This window comes from Pecten maximus, chromosome 1 (assembly GCF_902652985.1).
Source record: "Pecten maximus chromosome 1, xPecMax1.1, whole genome shotgun sequence".
NCBI classification, from domain to species: domain Eukaryota; kingdom Metazoa; phylum Mollusca; class Bivalvia; order Pectinida; family Pectinidae; genus Pecten; species Pecten maximus.
The window spans coordinates 23,977,763-23,998,963 of NC_047015.1; the positions used below are offsets into that span (position 1 = coordinate 23,977,763).

General features: G+C 34.6%; 2 protein-coding genes across 2 annotated transcripts; one reads left to right on the plus strand and one right to left on the minus strand.

Annotated features, from left to right (window-relative positions):
• Window positions 1-7,111: 7,111 nt before the first annotated feature.
• LOC117322489 (UPF0193 protein EVG1-like) lies at window positions 7,112-15,859 on the plus strand. Its single transcript, XM_033877473.1, has 7 exons — window positions 7,112-7,254; window positions 9,205-9,267; window positions 10,112-10,211; window positions 11,310-11,398; window positions 11,649-11,783; window positions 11,913-12,013; window positions 12,404-15,859. The coding sequence occupies exons 1-7, from the start codon at window positions 7,161-7,163 to the stop codon at window positions 12,503-12,505; spliced, it is 684 nt and encodes a 227-aa protein (XP_033733364.1). The 5' UTR covers window positions 7,112-7,160; the 3' UTR covers window positions 12,506-15,859.
• A 954-nt stretch (window positions 15,860-16,813) lies between these two features.
• On the minus strand, window positions 16,814-21,185 carry LOC117322411 (major facilitator superfamily domain-containing protein 1-like). Its single transcript, XM_033877350.1, has 7 exons — window positions 20,421-21,185; window positions 19,899-19,999; window positions 19,579-19,687; window positions 19,180-19,320; window positions 18,759-18,898; window positions 18,312-18,426; window positions 16,814-17,150 (listed from the first exon to the last, which is right to left on the minus strand). Exons 1-7 carry the CDS (start codon window positions 20,484-20,486, stop codon window positions 16,980-16,982), a joined length of 843 nt encoding a protein of 280 aa, XP_033733241.1. The 5' UTR covers window positions 20,487-21,185; the 3' UTR covers window positions 16,814-16,979.
• Window positions 21,186-21,201: the final 16 nt, after the last annotated feature.

Consider the following 21,201-nt stretch of genomic DNA (forward strand, 5'->3'; position numbering starts at 1 on the left):
CCTTACAGCACACGCTTACCTCTTTTCGCGTGGCCTTAGCACAGGGTAAATAAGTATACATGGCGCCAAAACCAAGTCTTAGGGAGCTGGCAGACAATATAGAAAGAGAATGGAAGAGCAAGGCCAGCCAACCAAGGTCCAGACATACACAGATAAGATTTATGAAGGAAGGTGAAACATCAACACTAAGATCAGCAGGAGTTTGGAAGCTGGCTGTAGACCTTGACCAGAGATTAATAACGTACCAACCAATCTTTGATCGGATATGGTCCTCTGTTCACCAACGTCAAGGAAGATAGAGTTTACAGTCCCATGGATGGAAAGGTTCATTGAACCTCACGAAAGGAAGAGAGCAAAGTAGGAAGCATTACTGATTGAGTGTGTAGGGAGAGAGGGTGGCAGACATTAAACTACCCAGCTGAATGACGTTCAGTGACGAATGATTGACTGGGTCAGTGCGTTTGATAGGAACCAGATAAGTCTTTGCTGCAGTCCTGTGTTTCTTATTTGGCTATACCAGGTGTATATAACGGGCATTACAGAGAATGTTACGTTAATAATAAGGACCAAGTTTTGGCAAAATGTGGAAATAATAAACCATAAAACATCACCCGAATGTTGATACACAAGGACACGTTGAGGAATCGTGAAAAGGGGAAAAGAAAGAAAATTTAAGTTTCGTTTACCAACAGTGATCAATCCATGATGAACTTCATTGAATACATGATGACTTAAACAATGGAGCAAGTGACCATGACGCTATTTATGACATGGCCATGGTGCTGTAGAATTATACAAAATTAGTATTTACGTTATTTGAAACAATTGATCAGATTCCAAGAGGTCAATCTCCATTTGTAGTCTGTGTAAATAACTATACTAAAATGGATTGCCAAAAAGTCCACGAACTACCGGATAGATCAAATTCATCAGCATTTTCCTTTCGTTTACAACTTTTCTTCCTGTCTCCTTTTCCATGTTTACTTCTTTATATTCCGATCTATGTATACACATCATTCTTTTATTTTGCGGCGATTTTTTTTACATTAAATGATGTCCATTATATGACAAGGCATCCGCACAAAACACACAAATTAAACTAACATCTGCGTGTTGTGCTAAGATCATCCTCATCATTATAACAGGAGTCAAATAGGCTTAAATCTTTAAACAGTTTCTTCTCAGTAACCAATAGGCCCAGGGACTTTATATTTGATCTGTAGTATGCTGGGGGGAAGGGCTATCAATTTTGTTGAAATGAATTACCTTGACTTATATTCGAGTTCACAGGGATCGAATAGGCTAAAATCTTTAAATGACTTCTTCTCAATAACCAAGATGCCGAGGGTATTGGGTCCGCCACATGCTAGGGTGAAGGACTACCAATTTCGTTCAAATGAATGACCTTGACTTACATTCAAGGTCACAGGGGTCGAATAGACTGAAATTTTAAGCGAGGGATCACTGGATAGCAGGTGAGCGATTCGGGCCCATTGGGGCCTTGTTACCAATTTTTTTAGAAATATTTTGGCCGTTAGCATGACCTGGTGGTACATGTGTGTATTTCGGATTCACCTTGCAAATGCACCTGTTCTGTTTGGGGCTTTCGTGGCTTTATAGCTTAAAATTTTGGCAACAATTATGGATTATTATTCCATAGACGATTGAATTTCTGACACATCCTGAAGGCTCCTGGAAGATCTCTGATTTTCTTACAAGTTGGGTCTGTCATTACGGGTAATCTTAACAAAGTTTTACCGACACGAAATGTTTAATACCATGTATACATGCATGTAGATAACGGGATTTGATTTTCTCTACATACAGCTTCTGGACAAGATTTTCAAGGTCATTCCTCCCAATTCTCTTGTTACTGAGGGTCGATTTAGGAACTCTTATACTTCGAGTATTCATATCGTATGACCATTAGCTGATATAATACAAATGTAGGGGTACGTTAATATACTGTAGTAGGAGTAGGGGGCTACTATATCAACGTTGATATACTGTAGTAGGAGTAGGTGGCTATACTATATCAACGTTGATATACTGTGGTAGGAGTAGGGGGCTACTATATCGACGTTGATATACTGTGGTAGGAGTAGGTGGCTATACTATATCAACGTTGATATACTGTAGTAGGAGTAGGTGGCTATACTATATCAACGTTGATATACTGTAGTAGGAGTAGGTGGCTATACTATATCAACGTTGATATACTGTAGTAGGGGGCTACTATATCAACGTTGATATACTGTGGTAGGAGTAGGTGGCTATACTATATCAACGTTGATATACTGTAGTAGGGGGCTACTATATCAACGTTGATATACTGTAGTAGGAGTGAGGGGCTACTATATCAACGTTGATATACTGTAGTAGGGGTGGGGGGGGGGGGGGGGGGACTACTATATAAACGTTGCTATACTGTAGTAGGGGGCTACTATATCAACGTTGATATACTGTAGTAGGAGTGAGGGGCTACTATATCAACGTTGATATACTGTAGTAGGAGTGAGGGGGCTACTATATCAACGTTGATATACTGTGGTAGGAGTGAGGGGGCTACTATATCAACGTTGATATACTGTAGTAGGAGTGAGGGGCTACTATATCAACGTTGATATACTGTAGTAGGGGGCTACTATATCAACGTTGATATACTGTAGTAGGAGTGAGGGGCTACTATATCAACGTTGATATACTGTAGTAGGGGGCTACTATATCAACGTTGATATACTGTAGTAGGAGTGAGGGGCTACTATATCAACGTTGATATACTGTAGTAGGAGTGAGGGGCTACTATATCAACGTTGATATACTGTAGTAGGGGGCTACTATATCAACGCGTTGATATACTGTAGTAGGAGTCGGGGGCTACTATATCAACGTTGATATACTGTAGTAGGAGTAGGGGGCTACTATTTTAAATAGACCCTTCATTGGCGGACCTGTTAGCCTTGATTCTGACCTTTGACCTACTTGGCCTACTAGCCTTGGCTACACTATGTTTAAGAAATGGCGTTCATATTTGCATGTGTCCTTTTGACTGCGGATCTGCTGGCTTTGACTGTGAAAGCGACCTTTGACCCCGCTTTAAAAAAAAATTGTCTTCTGACAACTCTTATAGAGACGAAGAGGATATTCCTCTTATCGATTTCCACAGATTCAGAATAAACTAATCATGGGATCGGCAATATCTGATCTAGTGCGACGTGTTAAAAACAATCAGAAACTACCGAGAAAGGTCATAAATAATAGCAAAAAATGGTAACAGTTTTAGGGGATTGCGAAATTAAAATAGATATAAAACGTCAAGATTAGATCACTGCATTTGTTAATTCAGCTGAAGTATCAACACCAGAGAGGAGTGTGAGGTGCCGTTTTAGCATTTATCTTCAAAATGTGATATCATTGATTCGGATTGGTGATAATTAATAAATGAATCAATGGTATCAATAATTCTAAATATTGATGTCAATAAAATCTCTTATTTATCGATATCAATAATTCGAATTAATGATATCATTAATTCTCCATTTTTGGGGGGAAATTGCATGATATGACTGCTTCCTCTAAAAACGTCCATAATGACGATTCTCGTGGAATGTGACATTTTTTCAATCGCATCATTTATAGATAAAAATTGTATTATGTATTTTATCTCATTAAATGATAACAGTAATATGGATCCGATCTTGGTCTGATTTTAACAGGATAAATAATGATGGTTCGCATGGCAGCTTGAGGCAATGGTCTCAGGCCTCAGACCACAATTATACTTCTAGGTTGTACACGAATGTAGTACATTTTGAAATTTCAGGATTGTTACTGAATATTTTCCTGGTTAGCTGTTGTAGTTATGTGCATAATTTTAACATAAATGTATAGTGCATTATTCTTTCTAGTGATAGAAATTTGTTTTGACACCATTTCCATGTTTGTTTCTGTGGCAGGACACAGGGAGTTATAACGGCTTGAGTAGTAGCATTTGGTAATTTCCCGGATTTCCTTGAATAGTTCTACAACATGATATCAAAACTTTTTTTATTTATTTATTTATTTATTTATTTTTTTGTTCTTTTGTTTTGCAAAATTTTGAAATATTTTAATTTTGATTTTTCTATGGTAGAATATAGAGGGAAATTAACTGAGACCTGCATTGTTGCACTCGGAACTCCTCGAATGTAAGGTATACGCAAAATAATTCGAATTAATGATATCACTTATTCGATATGTTGATATTAATTCCAGGAATAAGTGATATAATTAATTTTAATTACTGATATCATTAATTCAAATAAGTAATATCATTAATTTGATTCAGTGATAACAATAAGTTTAAATGGCGTCCTTTATATGGGGAAAGGGTGGTTTGGTTTGGTTTGGTTTGGTTTGGTTTATTTTGTTTAACGTCCTATTAACAGCTAAGGTAATTTAAGGACGGCCTCCCGCGCGTGCGACATGTATGCGTGTGGTGAGCGTATGTGTGTTTATGGAGGCTGCGGTATGTTCGTGTTAAGTCTCCTTGTGATAGGCCGGAACTTTTGCCGATTTATAGTGCTACCTCACTAAAGCATACTGCCGAAGACACCCAGCAGCACACCCCACCCGGTCACATTATACTGACAGCGGGCGAACCAGTCGTCCCACTCCAAATATGCTGAGCGCTAAGCAGGAGTAGCAACTATCATTTTTAAAGACTCTGGTATGTCTCGGCTAAGGGACAGAACCCAAAACCTTCCTCCAAAAGTGAGGCATTGTCAAGGGAGACATTAGGAAGAAGAAAGTTGTTAAGAAAGAAGAGAAAAGATCAGATCCCAAATTTAGTCGCCTCTTACGATCATGCAATGGGGGCAGCAGGTACAATTCTTACGCCCCACCTGCAGGGAAAGGGGAGCCTCTACAGTAGGCCCCAATTTCATAATATGGACTTGCTGCTGCTGTCTGTATGAAAATGTCCTCTAGTATATCAAGAGAAACCAATCAATATAAACCGAAAACTAAATAACAATATTATAGTGGTTCAATATTGGAGAAGAATATAACATTTAAGGATTAAACTGTCTTTTTTTGGTGTCTATGGTCGATATCTATAGATGCCAGAGCTTTGCAAACAAACATGTCATATTGTGAGACAGTTTAATGCTTACATTTACATTCTAGACATATTCGTTTTGTTATTTTTGAAAATTAAAATTGAGTTAGCATAAAAATGCCAATATTCAGCGATTTCGTCAATGGGGTTCGACAAATAGAACAGCCTATTTTTTCAAAATTCATTTGTCACGTGTAGATTAGCAAACAAAAAAGTGCATTTAAATTATACGAAAAAAAACAAAGTCTGTTCAATTCTTTTTTTTATTTGTGTAACAATACTGTATTGTATAAAATGTCTTTTTGATACTTTTTTATTAACATAAAAAACGATTTACGTTAGTTACAAGTAGACTAGTTCCGGTGGGTGAATATATTCATGTGCGGCATGGATTGTTGTCACGTTTTGGGTGTCAATTATTGTCACATAGACCGCAAATCTTTTTTTCACTAGTTTATATCGTGGCTTTGCCACCAAAATGTAAATAGAGAATACATGGTCAGTGTCTTAAAATATAAGCTGTATTTTGGCGAGGGTAAAGAAAGAGAAAAGTGGCGAGCCTTGTCGGAATACACCCACCGTATATATTTTTGCTGTATACGGCAGTGACGGAAAACAGCTGTATTTTGGAATCTGAGCACGTGCGTCAGTTCGACTGACCTACTTCAAAGTGTCATAATTAAAAAGGGATCAGATTTTAGCATTGTTATTAAAACGTATATACTTCGTCAAGATTAGACCTACTTCATTGTAATTCATGCTGTATCACAGATAATAGAATCGAGTCTTCAAAATGTGATATCATTGATGCGGATTAGTGATAATAAGTGAATCAATGATATTAATATTGTATCATGATATCGATACATAAGAGCTAGTATTTACTGATATCAATAATTCGAATTAATGATATCATTAATTCTCCATTTTGGGGGAAATGAATACGACTGTTCCTTCTAAAAATGTCCAAAATGACGATTCTCGTGGAATGTGACATATTTTTAATCGTATCATTTATAGATAAAAATTGTATTATGCATTTTATCTCATTAAATGATAACAGTAATATGGATCAGATCTTGGTATGATATTAACAGGATAAATTATGATGATTCGCATGGCAGCTTGAGGCAATGGTCTCAGGCCTCAGACCACAATTATACTTCTGGGTTGTTGTACATGAATGTAGTACATTTTGATATTTCAGATATTTTCCTGGTTAGGCCTAGCTGCTGCAGTTATGAACATAATTTTAACATAAATTTACAGCGCATTTATTTTTCTAGTGATAGAAATTTGTTTTGACACGTACCATATTTGTCCATGTTTGTTTCTGTGCCAGGGCACAGGAGGTTATAACGGCTTGAGTAGTAGCATTTGGTAATTTCCCAGATTTCCTTGAATAGTTCTACAACATGATATAAAAAAAACCTTTGAAATATTATAATTTTGATTATAGCTTACATTCGAGGAGTTCCGAGTGCAACAATGCAGGCCTCACTTAATTATACTCTACCACAGAATATGCAAAATGATCATTTGAATTCATGATATCATTGATTCCGTATATAGTGCTATCAGAGACCTATATACTAGTGTATAGGTCTCTGGTGCTATCAATAATTCGAATTAATGATATCATTTATTCGATATGTTGATATTAATTCCATGAACAAGTGATATCATTAATTTGAATTACTGATATCATTGATTCAAATACGTGATGTCATTAATTTGATTCAGTGATAATAATAAGTCCAAGTGATCAATATAATCAGAGACCTATATACACTAGTATAAAGGTCTCTGATATAATCAAATCGAATTAGTTTAAATGGCGCCCTATAATATGGGGAAAGGGGGGGGGGGGGCCTCTACAGTAGGCCCCAATTTCAATATATGGCTGATGCTGTCTGTAAGAAAATATCCTCTAGTATATCAAGAGAAACCAATCAATATAAACTTAAAACTAAATAACAATATTATAGTGGTCCAATATTGGTGACGCTTTCTACTCGAACGCACCGGAAATGACGTCCATAGTTGCCAAAATTGTTTCAAAATGGCGGATGGCGTACAGTCTCGAGTGGCACCAGGTGGCTTTTGGAGTCAGCCACAAGTACAATACAGCAAGCAAACTCATGATTTGCTGAAAGGTTTGTTCAGTCTTTTTGTTTTTTCCATTTTCTGATTGATATTAGGTTATTTGATGGTGATTTTCACTTAAAATCGATTAAATAGATGCGCTTATTCTGTAGTTCTTGCAAGTTCTGTGATGGGTTTTAGTAATCATGATCATTAGGCCTAATAATTGAAACATACTTGTAGGACCATATCACTGTAATTTTATGCTTTGATATGATTTAACTCATAAATAAACATACATGTACATGTAACTGGCAACTTAATAATATAAAAATTAATCGCACAAGCTTTCGCTATTAGAAAAAAACAATGGAAAATGGCCTTTCACCCGAGCAAGTGCAATGTCTTATCTGTACTGTACTACGTACTTCTACTTCTAAATGGTAATTGCCAACTTCAACAAGTTAAAGATAGTGTTATGAGAGAGCAGAGACCTATATACTAGTATATAGGTCTCTGGAGAGAGAGAAGAGATGCAGTTGTTTCCTAGAAAGCCAAAAAAGATGTGTAACGTTATATAGGTATTGCTTAATTTTGGGGGATATATACTGACAGGAGGGCAGTCTTAAATAAAAGGATTCAGCTGTTGGACAGGAGGATATGATATCTGTTGGGACCTTGTTCCACTCGGATATTGTATGTGGAAAAAATGCTTGTTTTCTGTCCCTGGTTTTGCAGTGTGGTTGTTGAAATGTTTTGTGATGGGTATGCCTTGATTGCCTGTTTGTTGTGTTTGCTGATGGCAACTTGGTTGTTGGTAATTTTGTGCATCAGACAGAGTTTCAAGTCTATATCAGAGCATCAGAGACACTGGATGTTCTGTGAGTGTATATGTTCTTGTTTAGTACATAGGGAGCAGTCATTCATTGTACCATCTTTATACATTCAATATTTTCCTGGGTGTATGGGTCCCACACAGAACAGGCATACTCTATTATAATCCGAAGGGTTCTGATGTTAATATCACCAAAAGCTGATTAACTACATAGTAAGATTGTCAGAAAATTCGGACTAACTCTAGTGATGGAAGAACTAATGACTTGTAGACCTGTGATTTTACAGATGATGACCCTTTTGTGGAATTTGCTTTGTTTGTGATGTTTCTAGTATGTGAGTCCCATTTCAGGTTTGATTGTATTGTGATCCCCAGGTATTAAGCTTGGTCTACATGTTCTAATGAATGCCCATGAAGGATGTAAGTGTGTCTGATTGGTGTTTTCCCTTTGTGTACTAAGACATTGCACTTGCTTGGGTGGAAGGCCATTTTCCATGATTTTTCCCATAGCGAAACCTTTTAAGTTTTGCTGGAGAGTTTCAGCATCACTGTTCTACAAACAGGCGGATTTTAGCATAAATGTAATACCTACATATATATATACTATTATATATACACATCTTTTTTTCTCTCTCTCTCTCATGACATTATCTTTAACTTGTTGAAGGTGGTCATTATCTTTTAGAATTAGACGAAGTCATAAGCAATTTTATCTAGTCATAGCACTAGAGTTAACATTATCCTCAATATGTACTGTACTATACAGAACATATCAAGGATAATTTTAACTGTTTTGTTAATTAACAGATAGAAATGCCTATGCACAATCCACATGTGCAAGCTCAAGATGTATTATGCAGCTCAGAAATAGTATTCAATGTTCTATCAATAAGAAAAGATAGTAGTAAAAATAGTAAATATATAGTAGGAGAAATATAATAGTTAGGTAGTGTCACATGAAATACTTTGAGGTATGTAACATAATTAATGTATATGGTATTGTCAATTAAGTAAATTAAAGTAAACAATTTATACCACACTTAAAGTTAAACTACATGTGTATGTTTTAGTACATGCTGCATTTTGGAATAAATATATGTATACTTGTATATGATTTTAAGATTGATGCCAATCTATTCATGTATCCGATTGATCTCATAAAAACATAAATGTAATTTTTTTGCAGGTATGATGAAAGAATCAAAACTCACAAATTTTCAACAGAGACATCTAGAGAAAACACTGAGAGGTTTGTAATTTGTTACATAGTTTTGTTTTTTCAACTTTGAAAACTGTTTTACTTTATAACTCAACAGCTTCCTTTCTTAATCTAGTTGCCATATAACACAGTGATAGCTTTAATTCTGACATCTGTTATTAAATTCAGAGCGCAATACAGAAATGTAAACTGAAAACACTGATTTCTGCATATATATGTAGATATGATAATTTAGACAACCTCACTGTAATTAGAGTGTTGAAGGGGTATGGGGGAATTAAATTGTATAAGGCATTTAGGTTGAGAGATATCGATCAACATATTGCATGTTCACATGTTTTTGATGGTAGTCTTGTAGCAAAACATATCCTTGCGCAAATGAAGGGTTGTCCCCTAGCTGGGAAAAGAGGTCCAGTGTCCAGCATGGGGAAGAATTAGAGCTCTTCATAGATACTATTCCTGTAACCTCTTTTCTAAAAGAAGTTGGTTGATATTGGTGTACGCACATAAATAATTAAATATACATGAATTTGGTGCTAAGTTATCAAATTAAAGTTTGTACAGTACCTCTCCGATGGCATTAACAAAGAACTATACAGGCTCTAGACACTGCATATTTGTCTTGTCCTGCAAGTAGATCAAAGAGTTCTTTAAAATAATCTACATACAGTTTTTGGATGTAGGATATCAGAGAGTGTTGGCAACAGTATCATTTAATGTACACTGAAGTGTTTTGTATACATGGTTTAGTCTTGAGTTTGATATTTGATGTGTCAACTTCTGGCTTTTCTACTTATCAAACTCTTTATTAAGTTATCCTAGTCTCTGAGGATCATTTTTAACACCTTTTGATTGTTGTGCCATTTATTTACAGGTGGAGGGTCACTTCCTTCAAGTTGTCCTCCAACACACAGTGCCCAGAGGAAAAAAACACCAGTTGCTTCTCCTGCAACTCCCAAAGTTCTCAATGCAAGGTATAGATTAGCAAGCATCACCTCTAGTTCTCTAAGACTCTTCACTACCTACCTTTTATAACCCCAACATTTAAATGGTGGACTATTGAAAATCGCCTTGTGTCCATCCTCTGTCATCCTTCCGTCCGTGAACAATCCTTGTTATCACTATTTGTTGAAAAGTACTGCAGGGATATTTCTCAAACTTAATGTGTAGGTTCCCCTTAATCCTAAGTTGTGCCATTTTAATTAAATTTAGACTTTTGATCATCTTCAACCTTTGTTTTATTGATGAATCTAAGTTTCCAGAATTATATATTAAACATCCATTATTATCTATTAAATGGAAAAAATAAGATAATGCAATGAAATTCTTACAATACCTACTGTACAACTAATGTGAAGTAATATTTGGTCAGTGGTCCTATTGACACCAAGTGAAGAGACGGTAAACAGAAGTGTTAAAGGGATACTTCTTCATTTGAATAAAGTTTAGTTTGTCAAAATTAAACTTACTGGAAAATACGTATTTTTTCCAAGTGGTAAAAATTATAATCTTTACATTAATATGGCAGTTTTACTCTCAAGATAAACCAAAGTTCTTCGAGTAGTAAGTCCTGAAAATTCTTAATTCGACCCGAAGTATCACTTATTACCCCCAAAGACATACAGTATTTGTATACGATACACGTTTTCCTGTACATTTCTGTGTTAATTTCATTACTTGTAAGCACAAACACTCATATAATCATCGTTTGGACATAGATTTCATCAATAGAAATTGTGCATGTTTCTGCTGTCTGAATGAATGAATATGAATGCCCCTTTAAACAAAGCATTGCCGATTCAACTACAGTACATCATACCATCTTGTACACTTGTTTGATTCTATTTTATTTTTACCATCTCGTCACACTATTTTCGAACTTGGTGTCAATGGGATCATGATTAAGATGAAACATCCTTCAGAGTATATCAAATCTGATGAAGATGACAGTGTAGTCATCAAAATGTCACACCCTTAAATATCATATTGGTTGTGTCATATAACTTCTATCATATAATGTGTCCTGCTTTTGGCCCACACATAGTCTTATTGTACTCTTTTTGTTACCATAGAAACTACAAAACAACTGTAAGAACAAGGGAACAGATGGAAAAAATGGGAGCATTTGAAAAGCCAGACTACACACCTGCATTTAATAGCAGTAAGTTATTGATAAAACTTGGATATCTGCATCATTGTTTTTAAAGTTTACCTTTTTAATTTATTCAATAAGATAATTTTTTCACCAAAATCTGCATAAAATTCAGTTTCAAGAACAAAGGATTACGTTGTGTACAATTTTTAGTGTTATGTGGCAAGCCTGTCACTTGATTACGCATTCTTTATTTTCATAAGAAAGTTACATTTGTATTAATTTTGCACCCTATACAATGTATTTCTGTGTGATACAGAAGGCGCCTCAAAAGAAAAGGAGAAGGCAAGACTAGCTAACATTATGGAGTTTGGTACAGATATCCCACCTCCTGATCAGCGCAAACAGAAAATAGTTAGAGAACCAGCACCAGAGGTTGACAGGTTTGAGGAATGTGAGTTTCCATCTGTGATCAGTCTGTTACATACTGGTCAAATGCTGTATTGAAATGTTGTACAAGACATTGCAAACATAAATGTTTTAAATATTGCATAGTGTGTGACAAGGCCTTTCTATGTTGCAGTACAAAGTGAGATAGAAGAAAGAAGATCCTTCTTAAGGGAAATGGAAGGATTAGGTAAAGGTGCTCAGTTCAGGACAATCATAGCAACAGAAATATCACAGGTAATCTTCTGCTGTTTTCTAGGGAATGTTCCAAGTTGAAACTTAAACTGAACAGTATAGATAAATGTGTATTATTATTAGGAAGGAGTATCAAATGAAAAATATAAAATTTGGAGCAGATTTTATAGTTTTTTCTGTTATTAAGAAATCATAAAAGGCTGGTATGGATTAACATTGCCAAACCATTTACAAATTAGATCTATATTGATCTTCGGAATCTGTCCGAGGAGGCTTTCTGATTATCACATTGCTGTGTGTTCTATGGGAGGATATCAAAAGCATAATCCAGTAATGAATGAACTATTAAAAAATGCTTTAAATATGAAGTGTACTTGTGAAAGTCCCCTTTTATTGAAATATTATATACATGTTTTGTTCTATTTCTTTAAGCTTATTCGAGAAATGGAGATGATAGACAATAAGAAGTCAGCAGAATTGGAGAGACTTATTGAGGCTGAGAACAGAAGAGCTCGAGCAAACGATACGTCCTGATATAACAATATAAGATTGATGACTATAAACGACTGTATAAGAAGGTCAAAGTCTGCTGCATGGCAGTAGTAGTCTTGTTCCTAGCATTCTACTCCACTCATTGATACAGTAGAGCTACATTTTTCATACATTGCTGCACGATGCAATTTTAAGTCATGAAATGAAAGTTTTAAGAGTTGTTCCAGTGAAATATCTATCATATGTCAGATTCTAGGTTTGTCTAACAGGGACCATCATAATGATTAATTCAAATACCACAAAAGTTATACAGTGTAAGCTCTATTAAATCTCACACCGACTCTGAATTGATTTTCTTCATTTGTTTCGTCCCCTCCATTAGATTTGAGAGTTACTTGGTCTTTTCATTTCATAACATTTGAAATTTTGCTTTTCTTACTTTTATTTCTTGTTCACAATGTCAGGTAACCATATTTATGATGTTGTTTCTTGAATCTTTGTGCTGAATTTTCACTTTATGTAGCTGCTTACTTCTATATTGGCAATTTAAGAATGTAATTCTAAGTTAAACAATCCATGAACAGAGCATGTGTAATTCCAGTGTACAACAGCAAAAGATCAAATGTATCCTATACTTTTACTGGGTATGCCAATGGAACATAATATTGGTTGCTACAACAAGACTGACTCTTGGCATCCATATGTGCCTATATTTTTGTATGTCCAGTTAAGTTGTGTCGACATGACCAGCCTCTTCCTTGGTGTCTTAAGGATCATTTGAAACAAGCGTGCTATTCATAAAATAATCTGCTTGTGCTTATTTTGAAGCTATGGAAAAAAAATGACCAGTGTTTAAAAGCCACTTGTGTAACCATGGAATTTGATACAATACTTTCACAGATTAGGGGTATTTACTGAAATGATGAAATTAGAACACCTAGTTTGAAAAATACACAGTTAAAAGTTAAAGAAAGGGCCAGGATTTATAGTGGCATGTATATTTTTACATGTTTAAAAAGGGTGTTTTGAGCTCTGAGGAGAAAATCTGTTTATCAACTTAATAATAAGGCATCAAAAACATTATTGCCCAGACAATTCTTTGCATTCGTAATCATATTTGGCAATACATTAATACCGGCTGGGTTGTTTTACAGCATGCAGTTTTACTGTCTCATTAGAAATATTGCAGAAGAATGTGTTTTTGTTGTAATATGAGACAATTTTTTATTTATTACTATTTTCCGTCCGTTTTTTATTTTGTTATAGTTGGACACCCTTATTATATTTATTGCTAGTTTGTATAATTTACTAAGGTCTTGTTGGTCAATAGAAACAGTTTGCTAACATTTGTGATACACTACCATTACACGTGTCAGGTCCTCCTGTTTTCACATCAATGGACATACAGAAGATAATATGTATTATTGAGAGTTCTAAAAATAAGGAACACATTTGAGGAAGACATGTTTTTGACTTACTGAAGACAGTATCACGATAACATTCCCATTGGAGTATCACGATAACATTCCTATTGGAGATGGTATTGAATCTAGTGGTGATTTTCATGATTTTGTAAGTTTTATGTAATGTGTGTGTAATTTAGTGTATTGTAAGCATGTAATGTTATCAATACATGTATTTTGATGTAAATTATTTGACCCTTATGTCTGTTTGTCATAATAATTTAGTTACGAAAGGAAATGTACTCCTTTGTAGGGAGATCAAAGTTGTTTTTATATAAATAATTCACGAGTCTTTGCAGAATATTATCGTGTATTGTTGTGCTGTAGAATGGTTACTTGGATCAAAAATTAATTAATTTCTTGATATGTAAGTAATTAAGTCACAGTTCCGAAATCTTTGTACAGGTATCAATATTTTGTATGCATATATTAATTTGAATCATGTTTGTGATTTTTTAACTTAATTGAAATATGTTGCTTGAAGTTAAATTAGAATCAACTCAGTATGATAAAATATATTTCCAAGGCCATTACAGATTGTGTGTATACATGTTATCAACATGTGTACCAAATACTAGTACATTTATTTGTATATGTATAAAATACTATGATGCCAGATTACAGAAATCTATGTCTAGGCATACTTTATCTTGTTTTTGTTTGTTTCTGCTCTGTTGACTATGGTCTTAATTTGAAAGCTGAGAAAGGAGGTATTCTCCACTTTGCTATGAGAGATCTCCTCGCTTTTCTAGGAGAGATCTATTCTCCACTTTTTTATGAGATCTCTCTCCACTTTCTAGGAGAGATATATTCTCCACTTTTCTATGAGATCTCTCTCCACTTTCTAGGAGAGATATATTCTCCACTTTTCTATGAGATCTCTCTCCACTTTCTAGGAGAGATATATTCTCCACTTTTCTATGAGATCTCTCTCCACTTTCTAGGAGAGATATATTCTCCACTTTTCTATGAGATCTCTCTCCACTTTCTAGGAGAGATATACACATATGTATTCTCCACTTTTCTATGGGAGATCTTCTTCGCTTTTCTGTGGGAGATCTTTACGTTTCTACGAAAGAACACTATTCTCTTCATATTTGGTAGTTGTCTGTTTTATAACTTGGTCAACGAAGTGCAATAACACAATTTAGACAATTCTGTTAAAATGTTCCTTCTCAAATAACAAAACTAGCTGTGACAGCTGTCCTGATTCTATGTTCTGTATAACATTGTGGTAACACTTTGTTAACGCTTAGTATACCTGTTTAGGTATCAAAAGTCCAAATTTAACGCTTAGTACATGTATACATGTTCATGTATCAAACGTTAAAATTTGCAGGGTCTGGTACATTTTTTAATTGGTATATACTTTGTAAGAAGAATGAAAGCCGAAATGCAGGTCAATAATTGTTAAAATAGACAAAGGACCAATCGTAGAAGAATGTACCGAAATAAATATGAAGTTGTCACTATTCATACATTTTGAGTGTATTTAACGCACACACAATTCCTATATTTCATATATGGAGATTATCATTTAGTCTTTACCTTCACAGAGGAAGACAATTAATTTAATATATATATACAAAGTATATTTTTATGCAGCGTGTCCTTGTAAAAATAAGACAAAATAATAATGATGATAGTGTGCTGCAGATTCATAACTTTCTACGATAGGAAGGCAGAAGGCTTGTCTTATTGATATGCTACATTTGTAGTTGCAAAGTCGAAAATAAATGTTAATAAAATCTAAATATTGATTTTGCAAGAAATTAACATTTTTTATTCACTTCGCCATGTACGGTTACGTGTTTTGAAACCTCTGTATGATGCCGTTACTTAAGTTTGCCATTAATGACGGCGGGGCTGTTATAATTGCATGTAAAACAAAAGTATGTTACTTAGAACAATAAACATGAACGTCGGCATTGGGTTTGCTTTCTTCATATGTTGTGATTGCTCTAGTCAGGCCCTCTATTGATCACAATTTGGCGGGGAAATTTGTGTTATATCTGGCAATGACACTCTGAAAAGCATCTGGCTTTATGCTCCTCTTCGCCGCCTTGGGAAGTAATACTTTTCTGTATGAAGTGAGATATGTATTGAACATGATCATTGGTATCTTAGCGTAAAGTTCTTACAAGAGATTGTGAACAAAACGAAAATCTGAGACAAAGGTTGATAGCAGTTGGTCAAAATAGAAATAAAGGGAAACTTACCAAGTAGCAATTGGAAAAATCGTAGGGAAACGTCCTGGAACCGACTTGTTTGTTCAGAGCAAGACAATCTTTACGGAAACAATAAAAGCAAAATACCATCTTGCATATTCTAAACTAAATTAATAGAAATTCAACCCTAAATTATTTTCATAATTCATATCAATGGCACTTTAAGCTGACAAGGTTTTGATTATTTTTTAACATTTTGTCCAAGACGATCCTCAAAAAATACATCGACAAATCGACTGATTTTAAGCGTAAGAGATGCATATCTGGTACAGCTTTGGTTTGCGTTGGTCATTTGTCACTTCCAACTGATATAGATTGCAGTTTGAAGTAGCCAGAGTACCTAGACTGTTGGCGAAATGGTACAAATGTACATTTTTACAGTAGTACAGACACCATACATTCGTACGTGGCAGCTTCATTTCGTACTATGAAACAACACATATTTAGGATATTTCTAATTCGCTGATCAAAGATTGTTTAGAATTTTAGAAAATATGTATAAATCTTAGGGAAACTAGGTAATCAACCTCCTTGAGGAGGAAATAATAGTACTAGAGTATGGTGCCGTAGATTTTTTACTTCTAAAACTGTTGGAACACAGTCTACTCACACGACTGGAGAATGTTTGATACATGTATCAAGTCTTTTTTAATGTGATATTTTCTAATATTTATTTCAGTTGCAACAAACACAAAATGCCTAAAAAACTAAATTAAATAACCTTCCCACCGTAACGTTAACCAGAGTATTATTATATATAAGATGACTATATGCATTTTTTAGATGTTGATGGTTATATCTTCAGCCTTCATGTACTAGAAAACGTCAGGGTGGCGAACCGTAACTATGAGATCTAATGGAGACATTGTTACCAGAGTGTTTGGTAACGGTAATTGATTCAGACGCCGAATGTTCAATTAGGGAACTCCTTTCATTTATACTAAGTTCAAGCTTCTTGTTTGGGAAGTACGAAAGTCCTGGATTCAGCAAATTGTCCTAAAATAAAGCATAAAACAACTTATACTACTTATACTTTTGTCTTTGTTACCATACAAAATTGTCAGATATCGATGATTGACTTCCCTTAAATCAATCATTAAGTCTGAAATGTCTGATAGAATATTGATATTTTCGTGCGAAGCACGAATGAAAAATATCGAAATATTGTGTCTTACGAGTAAAATATGATATATCAACCGGGAAACCATTCAATTTTCTTTTTATTGCATTTCATCAACATAAAAAAAAATTAAAAACTCGAAAAAATTAATAATGTCAAGAAGTGCGGGAATCACTTATATAATTCATGACGTCATCCCTTTGTGACATTACCACACGTCAACTTTACGGCGCCATTTTGAAAGGACAGATAAACGTAATTAAAGCATTTTCTGCTCTTATCGAAGAATGCGTATGAATAGCTAATGTCAAGTGTCAAAAACTAGTCGGAATATTTCAGAAACACGCCAAAATAACCAATTAATCTTTATTCGCTTCGACTGGAAAAATCGACAAGTTACAATGACATGATTACAAAGGTTCGCTCTGATGCGTCAAAAACGAAAATCTTATATAAGTTTGATAAATTTCTTTATTGCAGTTTTGCCAACGAAATATAGAAATTTATCAAACAAATAACATATATTTTAACTGCAGCGATGAGCAGTGAAAACATAAGATTTTGCAGTGAAAATATGTTTTGATTTTCGATGTTTTTTTTTGTTTTTTTTTGTTATTTATTATATAAATTGTAATAAAAAGAAATTTGAATGGTTTCCCATTTAAAATAACATATATTTCACTCGTATGACTAAATTTTTCGATATTTTTACTCGTGCTTGACGATATTCTGTCATACTCGTGGAATATATGTTATAATAAATGAAAAACCATTCAATATCCTCTATATATTACACTGGCACAAAAAATGTAAAAAAAACTAGTAATATTTTCCATCGAACTATAGAAATGTTTTTTGAAATTTAGAATTTTTTTTGAAGAATTGTAATTTTTATACTACAGTACCGCTCATTAAGATTGGTAGTGTAATGCGATTGGCGTTCATTGCCACCATGATGCCACGAACAATTATAAGTTCATGACAGGATATACACAATGATAATATTTATTGTAAGAGTGATCTATTTGACTGTTTACCTGCTTTATGTCCAGTATGTTGACGATAATACTACATCCCGCTGATACCATACACAAACCTAGTAGGACCCAGAACATGATGCTGTAGTTGGCGAGTTGCTCGGTCTTGTCAGAGCTGAAACCAAGGATTGCAGGAGCGAATCACGGGAAAGACAAGTGATTTTTACCTTTGTCTTTTTGTGCAGTTTCTAAACGACAGCATATCATTGTACACATATTGTAAAAGACAGGGATAATACGTAGCTGTAAACCACTTCGTTGTCGTACACATCTTTACTGACATGGATGTTGACTTGGATTCAAACTTCTACTATGAAATACAGTGATCTAGACAGGGATAATACGAAGCTGTAAACCACTTGGTTGTCGTACACATCTTTACTGACATGGATGTTGACTTGGATTCAAACTTCTACTATGAAATACAGTGATCTACCAGATGGCTACCTTTCTGTGCTGCCGAGGATCTTTCCTATTCCCAAGTTAGTCAGTCCGACCCCTAATCCCTGAGTAAAGATGGTAATCCCCTGAGCTGTGCCTAATACATCCGACGACACGAGAACGGATACCGAAGGCCAAAGGCATATCTAATGATAATGAAACAATGCCAGATATTAATATTAGTCACAATTAATTGACTATCAAGTCGTGTTATTAAATTAAACAGCATTGACTTCTAGTATAATAAACCGTATTTCATTGTATAAACTTGACTTTACAATATACAACTTATTTAACAATTACACGCAATGAAAAGGGACCCTTAAACAACTTTGTAAATCTGTTTCTTTTTACATTTCTTATCATTTGATCGCCTTGAAGTGTCGATATTAGTCTTGTAAATGACACATTGCATGACTATACTTACAGCAAACACGGTGTATGTTATTCCCAGGTACACTGTCAGAATAAGTGGATGTATCTCGGGACAATAAGAGAATAGAGGGAAAACTGGAACTGTCAACACAGCACAGCAAGACATCACGATTCCGGTGACATTTATCTTCCTCTGATAAATGGAATTGAAATTATAATTGAAATACAGTATAAAATATGAACTGTTGAATAATTAGACTGATTTTCTTAAACATATGAACTATTTAAAGTATCACTGGTCATATAGAAGAACATTAGTTACTACATTCATCACTTTATCTAACACAATGGCCCTCGCTACTGGTAGTTATACAAAACATTTTCTAATCATACGACTTCCTTAAAAAAAAACTCCCAAATAATATCATCCTCACTACTAGCTTGTTCTCACCAAAATGATCCCCGCTACTGGCGATATGAGGACGGATACGTCATAAACAGCACCGCTATAGTAGGATGCTGTTGTCTTTGAGTAACCGTACCGGTCTTGAATGTATTTACTGGAATCGATAGAATGAACTATATAAATCTCCCGATTATACTGATAACAAAACCATGATTTCTAACGTAGAAACGGTTTATATATGTTAATTCTTTATTTTGCTTCCTCTATAGAAACAGTACGTATAGCAACTCCTACAAAACATTTCATGTCTTTGTAAACCATATTTTAAAAGAGAAATGCCTTAATCCACACGAGAATATACATACCTACCATTTCCTATCAAAGGCAGATAACACGCGTAGAAGGACATAATCACGATGCTGTGAAGCCAGAACGTTTTAGGAAGAAGTCGGATTTCCCTGAAAGTCTAAAATAATTTAAACTAGTCACGGATAGTATGGTTTCATTACTAATTCAATCGTATTCCATCGGTTCTAGACCTACTAGACACTACCATACTGAATAAATATTCACTGAAAACGGATATAGTTATGTATGAAATGTAAAAAGTTCAGGGCAATCCTAAAAAATGAAACCGCATGTGTCAAAGTTTTATTGTATGTTTTTATAAAGCGCTCCTTTTTGGATAAAAAAAAAGGGAATTGATAAGACACTTCCCGACAAATAAATTAAGTAACCATTTATTTGTGTTTTGACTAATTTGCATTAGCATCGAGACAGACGTCATTGATATGTTTGTTGTTTAATGAGGGTTTTCTGTGGAAGGGCGTTGTGAACTATATATATTTCAAATAGATAAAAAATTATCATTGAGGTGATAAACTTACGACAAAATTGGATCTCTGAGTTACTTTCATTTCGACTTTCATCCGAGATTGTCCATAATAATCCATTAACGAAACCGTTATTGCACAAACGATACTTAGACAACATATAGCGGCAGCTAGGATAAAATAATAAATAGTTTATGTTACCTAGTAAATACAGCAATATTATACAAACAATACTTAAACGACATTTAGCGGAAGCTTGGATAACATAATAAATAGTTTATGTTACCTAGTAAAATACAGCAATACGTGTATTATACAAACAATACTTGGACGACATTTAGCGGAAGCTTGGATAAAACAATAAATAGTTTATGTTACCCAGTAAAACAAGCAATATTATACAAACAATACTCGACAATATGTAGCGGTAATTAAGGCGAAAGAGATAATTACCTTTAACTAGTAAAATACATTGATATGTATCATGATCTGTTTATTTTTCCTTTGAATTTTGATTGGCTTTTAAAAATTTAATGACAGCTGATTGACGGACCGTAATACAATCCATTTAATCAATGTCCTAGACTCGTTTACACTCGATATTTCGATGGGCGTTCACTCGAACTCGTAACCGCCCATCGAACTATTTCGTGATATACTTGTGTAGACATTTAATATCTTGGAACATGTAATCCAAAAGATACGTTGATGTTGACAGTGTTTAGCTTGATCTAGTTTTATTTTACGTCCTATTAACAGATAGGGTCATTTAAGGACGTGCCAGGTTTTGAAAGAGAGGAAAGCCAGAGTGCCCAGAGAAAAACCACCTACGGTC